General features: G+C 42.5%; 1 protein-coding gene across 6 annotated transcripts in view; it reads left to right on the top strand.

Annotated features, from left to right (window-relative positions):
* Rai14 (retinoic acid induced 14) overlaps window positions 1-12239 on the top strand; it is a 134843-nt gene that overhangs the window by 95498 nt on the left and 27106 nt on the right. For all 6 annotated transcript variants that reach the window (XM_031360358.1, XM_031360359.1, XM_031360356.1 and 3 more), the window contains one exon: window positions 3061-3149. In XM_031360358.1, the coding sequence (XP_031216218.1) occupies window positions 3061-3149 (89 nt within the window). The remainder of the gene's footprint in view (window positions 1-3060; window positions 3150-12239) is intronic.

Genomic DNA, 12239 nt, shown 5'->3' with positions numbered 1-12239 from the left:
GTGGTCTCACTTGGACACAAAAGCAGTAGTCTTTGGGTGGCTGTAGGATAAAAACACCCAAAAATGTTTCTCTTGGGATGACTTGCTTGATTTTTTTTTTTTAAAATTACATAGACTAAGAATGACTTTAGTCACTAAAAGTATGATGGCCATGGTGTAAAATTGCTAGCAAGATTATCTGTTCATTATGTAGTGAGCTGTTTCTAATTAATCTGTATATTTTGGTATTCTGTTAAGAATGGCAAATATTGAAGCCTTCTGTAAAATATAATTTTTATTTTCTATAAAAATTTAAAAATGGAAAATGATGATTGTGTGTGTGTGTGTGTGTGTGTGTGTGTGTGTGTATTATTCTCTTTTAATAGCAGGATGCAAGCTTTCTGCAAGATAATAGTTGGAAAGTCCCCAAAATACCGGAGGTGGGGAGGAAATCACCTTAACTCTAAATTCTAATCCAAAATCAGATGGGCATGATAAAGCACAACAAAACCACACTCATCCACTATACTTTCTTACAATATAGTCAATGAATCCTTTACTTACCGGCTCCGCTAATAAGATGTATTACAGCCATCAAAGATGCCAGATTAGGTTAATATCAGTTTTCCTTTAAAACCAACGTCTGAGGAGTTTCTTATGGGAACAAAGCCCATCTTCCCAACCTTGTTTCTCCCCTACAGTTATCATGGCCTCCCAAGTGATGGTTTGAATCTCTGCCTTCTAGCTCATCCAGTGACTTTCATGTCAAGTTTATCTGGCTGCATGCATCATTGTCGTAGCAGTGGTTCCAGATGTGTCTGCAGCCTAAACTACCCATAAATACAGTACACAAAGTACCGTTACATGTCAGGGGCCCAAAGGACAGCCTCAGAGGGACTGTGAAGTGTCTGCCTGGGTTGTATTGCTTAATTCGTATGAAGAAAAGTAAGCGTGTTCCATTCACAATAGCTCAACCATCCATACAGCTACATGCTGTCTTCTTCACATGTGTTATATTTTCATCAAGTTTATGTGGGAGCTAGGTGTGGTGTCACACAAATGTGATACCAGCATTTGAAAAGCTCAGTCAACAGATGGTAAGTTTGAAGCCAGTGTGTATTATGTAGCAAGCTCTCCTAGTATGGATTAGAATGGCTTCCATCTTCTTGGTTAGCACTTGTAATTTTGTTATCCTCTGCTCATAGAAGGTAGCAATGTGAAAACACATAGCCACAGAAGACAGCTCTTTAGGGATTAGCAGTCAAGCAATCTAGATGGTAGTTATCTGGAGCTCTGAAAGTAGTGTTTGATAACTAAGACAGATGTGGTGGCTCCATATCCTCAGGACCAGGTAGTTATATTTACCAGTTCTGTGTCTGAGGCCCACTCAGAAAGCTTCCTTCAGGACAGTTAAAATAGATGGCTTTCCATTTATGATAGAATGAAGGACCCTCAGTAATGCTGAGCAGATGAGAGGGTGTGGGGCTGCCGTTTACTGGGCAAGCTTTATTTCACCAGGATTCTATCAGTGAAGGGTCATTCACCACTGCTTCTATCTGTCACCACATTTCCGAACTAGTATGTTTTTACTAATATATGAACAACTTACACAGTGAATTCCAGTGGTAAAGAGATTGTACGCAGGTCAAGTGACACACACTGAAACAATGTGATTGGGTAACTAAGTACGCTTTGACCAGTTTTTCTTTACAGTGAAGGGAATTTCGGCTCAAGAAAAGCGGAATGGGTTTTGTCCAGACACAGAATTAGCTGTTGTTTTCTAGTTGCTAGTTTACTACCAGACCTGAAGTATGCTTGGTGATCTGTCCGTTCACTACACTTAGCTGTAAAGAGAGGTCTGCAGTCACACACACTGGGTTCACATATCAGACCTGTGTTTGCCAATTGACTGTGATTCCGGGCCCTGATGGCAGAGAAACCGTCTAGGTAGACATTACATGAGTCTAATTCAGAGGTAGTCTGCATAAGAAGGATACAGAGCTGAGGCAGGGGAGGGAGGACTTGTCTGCCTCTCTCCATAGGAGCGAGACTGAGAAGCCAGGCCGTCACTCCATGTTGGAGATCGTATCTGCTTCTGGTTCTGAACACCTTCTCTCAGGGCCCTGCAGGGATGGTTAGTATGGCAATTGAATGTTAATCCTTTTAATGGCAATCTAAAGATGTGGTTCAAGTATCACTGAGTTCTGGAGCCCATTTGGAGACTTTGTTGCTGTTTGCCCTGCTAATCCTGTGCCAACTACAAGTATAATAAGTCTTACCTTAAAAGCTGTTACAGGTAGTCATGCGGTGGTGGCACATGCCTTTAATCCCAGCACTTGGGATGCAGAGGCAGGCGGATTTCTGAGTTCGAGGCCAGCCTGGTCTAAGAGTGAGTTCCAGGACAGCCAGGGCTATACAGAGAAACCCTGTCTTGAAAAACCAAAAAAAAAAAAAAAAACTGTTACGGGAATGGAGATGATGTATAAAATAGAGATGGGGTATAAAATAGAGATGATGGGTAAATGAATACTGAATACTCAATAAAAGTTCCCTGTGACTGTTCAACTCTAGAACAGCAGCAGACGTGGCTTGACCACAGTGTGACTTAGAGGGTGTTATCTAAGAAAGATGCTTTTGTCGTGAGCATTGGACAGCAGGGAAAAAGTTTATGACTTATTACTTAGAAGCTCAATTTGGCTGGAGAAAGAGACAAATACATGGTGAGTCTCCATTTTGAAAGAGCCTTGTCTTTGGGTTGAAAGTTCCTACTCCATCCCTTAATAAAAGATGACAGTGATTGCCTGGAGGTGACAGCAATTGCCTGGAGGTGTGTAGCTCAGAGTTAATACGATATTCTGGATTCAAGCCCCAGGACTAAGGAAGAAAAACAGTGTAAATGACCAAATGATGAGACCCTACTGAGTCTCCGGTATTCACCATGAGGTTGATATCTTGGAGAGTCTTGGAGGGTTGCTGAAGAGCTCAGGAGAGCGCGCGTGTACATGGAGAGGTCAGGTTTGCTGAAGATGCTCTCTGAGAGGATTGACTCCTAAGGAGGTGTGTTTCCTTTTCTGCTTGCAGTTTCCACCTTGCTGCTGCGAAAGGACACGTGGAATGCCTCAAGGTCATGGTTACACATGGTGTGGATGTGACTGCCCAAGATTCTTCCGGTATGTACTGTCTTAATATCTTAAGTCACCAAGCCAGTGTAAGAATAGGTGTCACAAAAGTGGTACCTATTCACTGTGGAAAATTCAGAGTCTGTAGGCAGGAGGTAGGTAAATAAATAAATAAATAAATAAATAAATAAATGAATGAATAAATAAATGCAGTTGTAAAGCTCTGCAGTTGCTTCAGTGTTTGCCCTGATGGGCATTTTCATCTTCTGAGTCCGTCAGCTGGGGACTCTGTGCTTCTCTTCCTCCAACATTGCTTTTTACATTATTTTCTAGGGCTGGATGTGTAGATCAACCAGTCTCTCCTAATTCTTGATTTTATGTAAACTGACAAATGTGATGGATTATTGGTAACATTATCTCAGCTAGCTTAGAACTCTAGACAGAGGGACAGCTTTTGTCTCGACTCTTGCTGTACTGCAGTGCCTTCGAAAATCATGTGGGAACTGGGAGAGATGAAGGAAAAAGGGGAAAGAAAAGAATAAACAGTATATATACACAGAGAGAGAGTGGGAAGAGAGGAGGAGGAAAGAAGAGGGAGGGGAGGGATAGGAGGGAGGGGGGAGGTAGAGAGAGAGAACTGGTTGTGATGGTTAATATTGTCAGCTTGTCAGAATTTAGAATTAATTGTCTGGTGGATTGGCCCAGGGTGTATCCATAGTAGATAACCCTCATGATGTTGAGGTGGAAGAACCAACCACGGTCCCATTCCCTAGATGGGAAGAGCGGGGAACATGAGCTGCGCACCGGCGTGTCATCATTCATTGTTAGCTTCTGTGGACGTAATGTGACCAGCTACTTGAGGCTCTTGCCACTGTGACTTCCTTTCTGTGGGGGGACTGTGACCTGGAACTGTGAGCCAATCAAACTTTTCACATTAACACATGGGGTGTTTCCTAAAAGCTTTGTGGGTGATGCTAATGTGAAGCCAGGGTTGGTAAACAATGAGCAAGCCAGATGAGAGGGAGAGCCTAGTCTTTGTAGCCCTGTCATCTAGCAAGGAGCCCCTGGGGTCAGTGGCCTAGGATATGTTCTCTCTTGGCCATGTGGAAAGGTTCAAGATAGTGACCTCATTTGTTGCACTTGAAAATCATTGGCTTCTAAAAGGTTTATGTTGGGTTTTACTGGGGTATAAAATTGATATAATTATGGAGCCTTCATCTGGGTTTTTTATTAAGCTAGCTACACTGAATCCCCTCTTCTCCCTCCTGTATGCAGCCGCCTCAGAACAGCCATCTTGGGGATCAGCCAGGTGTTAAAAGGCAATTATTACCCATGGTATGGCTGGAAACCTAATGTTTCAGAATCAAAGTCTGTGGTGTGTTTGGCTCCTTTCTTCTTCTTCTTCTTCTTCTTCTTTTTTTTTAATGTAATTTGCTAACTTGGAATCCTTATACTTTGAGAAAAGTTATGTTTGTTTTCTGGGGAAGACAAGAACCAGATGGGGTCAAGTCGGCAATTTAGTTGAACTGGTAAAACTGTTTTTGGGGAAAATGGGGGAAAAATAGAAGCACCAATGATTTTTCTGAGCAGTTCCACAGAGAATTCCAAAAGCTATCTGAGGAAAGGCAGGGTTAGGAGGAAAATAAATGACTTCCTCAAGTGACTTTTTTGAGGGGAATATTAATTCATTTTGTGCAAGTGACATCTTTAATCTCAAGGCCCAGCTATTTAATTTATTTTTAAAGTACACTGTCACTGGTTTTAAAGTTATTCCACATCATACAGTGCAAATATGAGTGGCTAACAGGCCTCCAATAATAACAACAAGAGGGCATTGCTCTCCAAGAACTAGGCTGCACTGAGCCGTCCTGTGGTTCTGCTGCACTGCTTCTGTTGTTAGGAAATAGATCAGATGGGAATGTCACAGCCAAACATCACCCTTTGTCTTTCCTTAAAAAGGGAAATTATCTCCTGGGATGCATGTTTGTGATAGCAAGTTAACGAAAAGAGGCCAAGAAAATAACCACTGCTTCTACGCCTCCAGAAAGAAAAAATATTGTATTCCTTAAAAAAAAAAACAATACAAAACATGTTTTCCCTAATATATTTCTACTTAGCTCAGATTGCATTATAGAATTCTATCTCCTGCATTTTGGAGTGTGTGTGTGTGTGTGTGTATTCATGTTCATGTGTTTCCAAGTACACATGTGTGTGTATACCTGTGTATCATTTCCCAGGGTCATGCACTGTATTTTGAGACAAGGTCTTTCCTTGGCTGAAGCCTGTTCCATAGGCTTATGTTGGTTGACCAGCAAGCCCTAGGGGTCATCCTAAATCTACCCATCTCTGCCTCTCCAGTGCTGGGGTTATAAGCTCACACCACTAGGCTCAGCTTTTTAAATGTGGGTTCTGGGGGATGAGACTCAAGTCTTTGTGTTTGCAAAGCAAACCCTTAAAAAAACTGACTCAATACCAAGCCGTTGTCTTTTATTTAGTATCCAGCCCACATCATATTCTCCATCATGCTCTTAGAATGATTTTCATCAGCGTTTTTTGTGGCCATACACAGCCATTTGGGTTCACTTTTTACTTAAGATCATATTTCTTACTGGATTTCTGAAAGCCAGGTCAACAACGAACCCTGAACATCCCAGCCCCACGCCACACTCTTGCAGACTTAAGTAGCACGTTGGGACACAGAAGCGTTTGCTTGGACCATGTTTGAGGCTCCACAGTGCTAGCCAGTGGGGACTCATTGAAATTGGTGACTGAGTACTCTATGGCCCAGGATGGTATCCAGAAGTTCCACAGAGTCTCAGAACTTCCACTCACTTCCAGTCATTTGCCAGCAGCAGCAATGAGGTCAGCACCAAGTAGAGCTTTGCTGTTTTATCTGGGTCTTGGTGAGGCAGTGACTTCTGAAGTGACACCATGACTCCAGCAATGACAGCAAACACAGCAACAAATGGCAAGAATGTAGGCTCAGAAGAAAGCACTTGGGCTATCTGGCCTAATCTGAACAGCGCTGCTCAAGCCTCTTCTACCACAACAGTGAGGAGGACAAACTGATGGCTTTTACTGCCCTAACATGGCGTCTCTCCTGTGACCTGTTCATGGTGTTCACTCTCAATGTCTCTCTCAAGAAAACATCTGAACCTGAGAGGAAGGACTCAATCAGTGTGCTTTAGTGGTCATCTTTAGTACAAAATGCCTCTTGTAGTTAGAGGGCAATTTAAATAACTCAGCTTTGACAAGATATTCCCAGGAAACTCAACCTTCAGTGTTGCACGGTATGGTGAGATGCAGCCTTCAGCATGAAAACCTGCTGAGATTAGACATAAAAGTCAGTTCCTGAGAATCACACCTTGTTGCATGGGGTTTATGTCACTGTTACTGGCCTCAGATTCACAATCGTCATCATCTTGCCTGGCCTGGAAGTCACTATGTGGACAGGCCTTGAACTATCAATAATCCTTCTGCCTCTGCCTCCGACTCTAGGATCACAGGTGTGCACCCCCAGGCCTGGCCCCTGGAGGGATTTTTTTTTTTAAGTAGTGGGAGTCTCCTCCTTTTAGGATATCTTACGTACACTGATGCTCTCACTTCTTTTTATTCACAAAATCTATAAGATGGTCAAATTGTAATTTTTTTCTACTTTTTAAACTATTGAATAGACAGTCTTTAGAGGCAAATATATTTTTATATTTATCTTATGAGTTATCCTTCTATATGAGATCCTTGGAACTCTAAGAATTTTTATGAACTCCGCACAGTGAATCTTATAAGAAGAACACAGTCTGCAGATGCCTGCATACTTCAGATAGCAGGCTTAAGATGCTCAGCACAGCGTCTCAATGTTGCAGGCTCTGTTTGTTGTAAAAAAGAAAAAAAAATCATATAAAGTATTTGGCTACTGTTTTATCATGACTAATAAGACTTCAGCCAGACAGATCATTTTTTTTTTTATTTTCCTTTTCTTGTTGGGCTATTAAAAGGCTTCAAATCTTTAAGACAAAACAACAACAGGAACCCACAACACAACAAAACAAAAATGTTTGAGTCTGGTGTGGTAGCACTTTTGGCTAAGGCAGACAGAAGGATGACAAGTGTAGGGCCAACCTGGGCTCCTGGGGAGATCCTGACTCAACAAGAATAAAGGACTACAAAGGTTGAACAGTGTCCACATCAAGTAGTTGTGCTTTAAAGACTAAAACAAACATAGGAACATAGACATAGGGACGTCTTAGACATAGGGACAACCGTTGCTTATGTTTTTGTTTGGACCCACTCCCTCCCTCCAACTCCTTATCCACTGCTATTTGCCAAGCAGCCCAGAGTACAGATCAGGAGTTCAGCCTTCGCGGTCTGCACCCATGGTGTGTATCTTGCATCCTTTGTTTCCTGTGTGGTCTCATTCCTCCCCTAGATGAGAATTGGCAATTCTCTCAGTGTAGAAAATAGTCTAGGCATACAACAAAAAAATGATGCCGAGGTATTTTTGTTTTTTGGCTAGTCGTTTTCGATTGTTGTTGTTGTTGCCTGTACAGCACAGTAGGAGACAAAATGGCATGAAAAGATTATTAAAAGACTGAGAAGAGAGGCCTAGCAAGATGGCTCAGTGGGTAAGAGCACTGACTGTTCTTCCGAAGGTCCTGAGTTCAAATCCCAGCAACCACATGGTGGCTCACAACCACTCATAATGAAATCTGACGCTCCCTTCTGGTGTGTCTGAAGACAGCTACAGTGTACTTATTGATAATAATAAATAAATCTTTAAAAAAAAAAAAGACTGAGAAGAAAACCCCAAAGAACTGGCGGCTTATTTTAAGTGTCAGGAGTGTGAGCCTCAGGCTCTCCTTATTAACGCTGATGTACACTGGCACTGTGTGGTTCAGTTAAAAGCAAGCATAACTAATGCATCAGAATTTCATCTTTTTTAGTTGCTAGTGCCAGACCAATGTGGCAGCCTTCCTCTATACCATGGAGACACGGGCTCTCCATTCCTTACTCCAGCACCATCAGGAGCTTTTCTCCCTTCTTATAACTGAGAATTCCATATATGTATACAATGAAATATGATCCTGTGCACCCATGTCCTTTCCCCTCTTCCCTCATAACTCACAGAGTATTTCATGTCTTCCTTTTGTGATAACCCGCTGAGTACAGCTGTGGCCCCCATAACCTAGGTTGGCTGTCTGAGGGACTGGATCCCAGGATCAGCATGGGGAATGGGGGTGCAGCTCACACACTGTGCAGTAGAACCCCTCGGACCTCAGTGGATACCAAGAGGGCTGTGGACACATCTTCCTTTATCAAGCAGATTCTAGATGGTAATACAAATTCTGGATGTGCTTAGTTGAATAAATACAAAGGTTTTGCAAGAGGCAGATGCAGACAGAAGGATGACTTGTGTGTCTTGCCACATTCTTGCTGCACTCTTCCTTATGGAACCTCCTTAGTTACAAAGGATGCTTGGATGAGTGGGTATCAGAAGTGTGAAAATGTAAAGCACAGGAGCCCTTGGAGGGGTAAACTTTGTGAGTCCTCCTCTAGCATTGTGAGTCCTCCTCTAGCATTGTGAGTCCTCCTCTAGCCTTGTGTCCTCCTCTTAGCATTGTGAATTCTCCTCTTAGCATTGTACGTCCTCCTCCTAGCATTGTGAGTCCTCCTTTAGCATTGTGAGTCCTCCTCTAGCATTGTGAGTCCTCCTCCTAGCATTATGGGTCCTCCTTTAGCATCTATGGTTCCTAGGCTTCCTGTCTGACTCTTGTTTGTTTGCTTGGATTGCTTTTGTTTTTAAATTTCTGGGTGGCCTTCCATTCAGTTAGACACCCTAATCCCACTCAAAATTGAGACACTATGAAAATAGAAAAGATAATGCTGGGCCAGGTGTATTAATGCATGCTTTTAATCCCAGATTTAGGAGGCAGAAGCAGGCACATCTTTGAGAGTTTGAGGCCACCCTGGTCTACATAGTGAGTTCCAGAACAGCCAGAGCTGGGGTTAAAAAGCATGTGTCTAAAACACTTGATTACAGGAATGTTATCTTTCCTCTCCTCTCCCACACACATTGTTTTTCCTGAGATGAGGGAGGGGGTAAGAAAGGGGGGAGCAAAAGATAATATTCACTTAATCAGATATTTCAGAGGATGATTCATCCTAATAGCTACATGTCATAATCAGTCGGGATCAGCATGCCTGGCCATGAAAATAGTCAGATGCTGACCCTCAGAAGTGGCCTTGGATTCTAGAGTGTGCTTTAGAGATGGGGGTAAAGGGGCAGTCTCATAACTCTAATAGTAACATTACTGGATGCAAATGCTTTCCACTCAGCTTCCTCTCTGGGCATGCAACAAGGTAGCTGGGCTTGTGCTTTAGTGGTAAACATTCATGGAAAGATGAGGATTCCCTTTAAAACATTCATTTACAGGGCTGGGGAGACAGCTCAGCGGTTAAGAGCACTGACTGCTCTTCCAGAGGTCCTGAATTCAATTCCCAGCAACCATATGGTGGCTCACAGCCATCTGTAATGAGATCTGATGCCCTCTTCTGGTGTGTCTGAAGACAGCTACAGTATGCTCATATACATAAAATAAATAAATAAATCTTGTTTTAAAATTCATTTACATATGTATAAAATTGTAAAAAATAACCCATTAATTTTGTGATTTTTTTTTTTTTATTGTAGAACTATATTCTGCAATTTGAAACTGACCTTTCAGGAAATGGTTTAAGACATATCTAGTTGAACATCATAGTTGTCTTTTTTCTTAAGTATTTACTTATTCCCAGGTGTGAAAAGTCACAGGCACTTGAGCAGTGTGAGCAGACATCACAGTGCTCTGCTAGTTCCTTCTTTCCTTTTCTCTGGAAGTCTTGAGCTGTGAAGAAAGGAACATGCCAGTAGTTCTGAGAAGATGCTGAGAGTCACTTTTAACATAGGATCATTTAGTGAAATGTCATCTGGGTCTCTTGGTTTATAATTAACACTAGTTTCTAGTCTCCTCCCCCTCCCCCTCCCCCTCCTCCTCCCCCTCCGCCTCTGCTTTTGTGGGCAAAGATCTGCCAGACTGAACATGAGTTATGGTTGTCTTGATATTTGTCTGTAGGGAAGTTGCTCCCTGACAGCCCAGACAGATCCATAGCTGTCTGGGAGCCAGGAATATGTACCCTCTCCTTCCAGCGGGCTTCCATCATAAATAATGTATTCTGTCCAGGAAAATTTGTATTTGAAGAGAGAAATTTGTTTTGATGCTGGCAGGGAGAGACATCTTGCTTCAGTATGGTAGTGTCTAGCGATGATTTGTTATTTGGAGTTGAGATCAAGTGAAAAGACTGCTATTTAGGGGCACACATCACTGGGGAATAGATGAATATTTGCTTCTCTAGACATCAGTCACTCGCTTCTAGATATGACCAGAACCCTGGAAATGAAAGCCTATTATTTAGTTGTGGTGTGTTATTTGAATATTCTTTGGACAACTATGCCTTTGTCCAGTGAATGGTGTTTGTGTAGAGTAGCTTTGTTTCCCAGAGTAGTAACCAGTTAATACATTGCATGCACAGGATAAACAGTTTACAGTCAGGATACGTTCCAGAAGTTCATTTGTAAGGCAATTGTTTAAAATTTAAAATGCAGTCGTCCTTAGAAACAGTGGAACAACTGATGTCTGCAGAGGCCAAGCTAACCACCAAGCCTAGTAAATGCAAAGGATAATGAAATCCACACTCTTGGGCCTCTTTTAGTTCTGAAAAAGAGAGAGGCATCCTGAACCTACAACTGAAGAGGACAAAGAAATTCTTATTTTCCCACTTTCAAGGGTCTCTTCCCTCATCTCTTTTTTTAATTATTTATTTTATGTATGAGAGTTACACTGTAGCTGTCTTCAGACACACCGGAAGAGGGCATTGGATCCCTAAAGATGGTTGTGAGCCACCATGTGTTTGCTGGGAATCAAACTCAGGACGTCTGAAATAGCACTCAGTGTTCTAGAGGTGGCTCAGCAGTTGAGAGCACTGATATGGTAGGAAGTATATGGCCATCTCTAGAGCTGTGAATGGGATGAGTACTGCAAGGTGTGTGGTGTTAGGAAGCATAAAGAAATGAAGCACAAAACCAGTGTAAAAAGGAGTTAAGGGGCAGAAAAAGGGCCTATATTTGTGACAAGGTCTCATGCATCCCAGGATGACCTCAAACTGTATAGCCAAGGATGACCTTGGACATCTGATCTGGTATTGGTATCACAGTGCCTTCCAGTGCCACATTTGTGTCCTGCTAGGTATTGAACCTGGATATTGAATCATGAATGCTTGCCAGCCTTTCTACTAACTAAGCTACATCTCCAGTCCAGGGAAGAACTCATTTAAAAGGCAGCCTTCAAGTTGACTCTGAATGTCAGAGAGCAAACTGTGTGGCTCTTCTAGGGGAAGGAAATCCAAGCCAAACATGCAAGAGTTGCAGAGGCCCTGTTGTATATGGAAGCTCATTTGGTGCTAGGCAGTTGGGTAGCAGTGTCCTATACTGGAGTCCCAAAGAGACTTAAGGAATGTTCCCGTAACATGTACTGAGTGGAGTGAGGACTTGTGAAACCTCCAGGTAATGTTCATTCAGGGTGAGCACGTTTTGAGGAGAGGGAAATGAGGGGCCAAACATATCATGTAACTATTTGGGTGTCTGAAATGTTCTCTGCTGACTGTGGGCTGTCTTTTCTGGGTATCTAGGCCTGAGGTAATCTTTTGGGACTGTTGTGTGGACCTATAGCATTTTGCACACACTTATCTCAGCTAACTGCAGTACTGTGAAGCCTGATGCTACCACAGTCCTGACCAGGGCTGAACAAAAACCTGCAAGGAGCAGTGGTTAGAGCCTTTGAATGTTTCCTGTGGGTGGGATGCTCCATGGTCACACGAAAGAATGCATGACCTTAGTCTCTAGAGAAACAGTCCCTTCTTTGTTAGAGAAGAGTTTATTCCTCATAACCGTCTTTGGCATAGTGATTAGGAACTATGTAGGAAGTGTGTGCTATTCAGAAAGGTCTTGTCCAGCGTCATGTTTATTCCTATGCTTTGCTCTGATAGTTTCAGCTGTTCATGTTTTAAATGAAGGTCTTTGAGCCACTTTAAATTGTAAATGACAACAAA

This window comes from Mastomys coucha, unplaced genomic scaffold (assembly GCF_008632895.1).
Source record: "Mastomys coucha isolate ucsf_1 unplaced genomic scaffold, UCSF_Mcou_1 pScaffold8, whole genome shotgun sequence".
NCBI lineage: Eukaryota > Metazoa > Chordata > Mammalia > Rodentia > Muridae > Mastomys > Mastomys coucha.
Note: the sequence above shows the minus strand (reverse complement) of the source record. Positions and strands in the feature narration are given on the sequence as shown.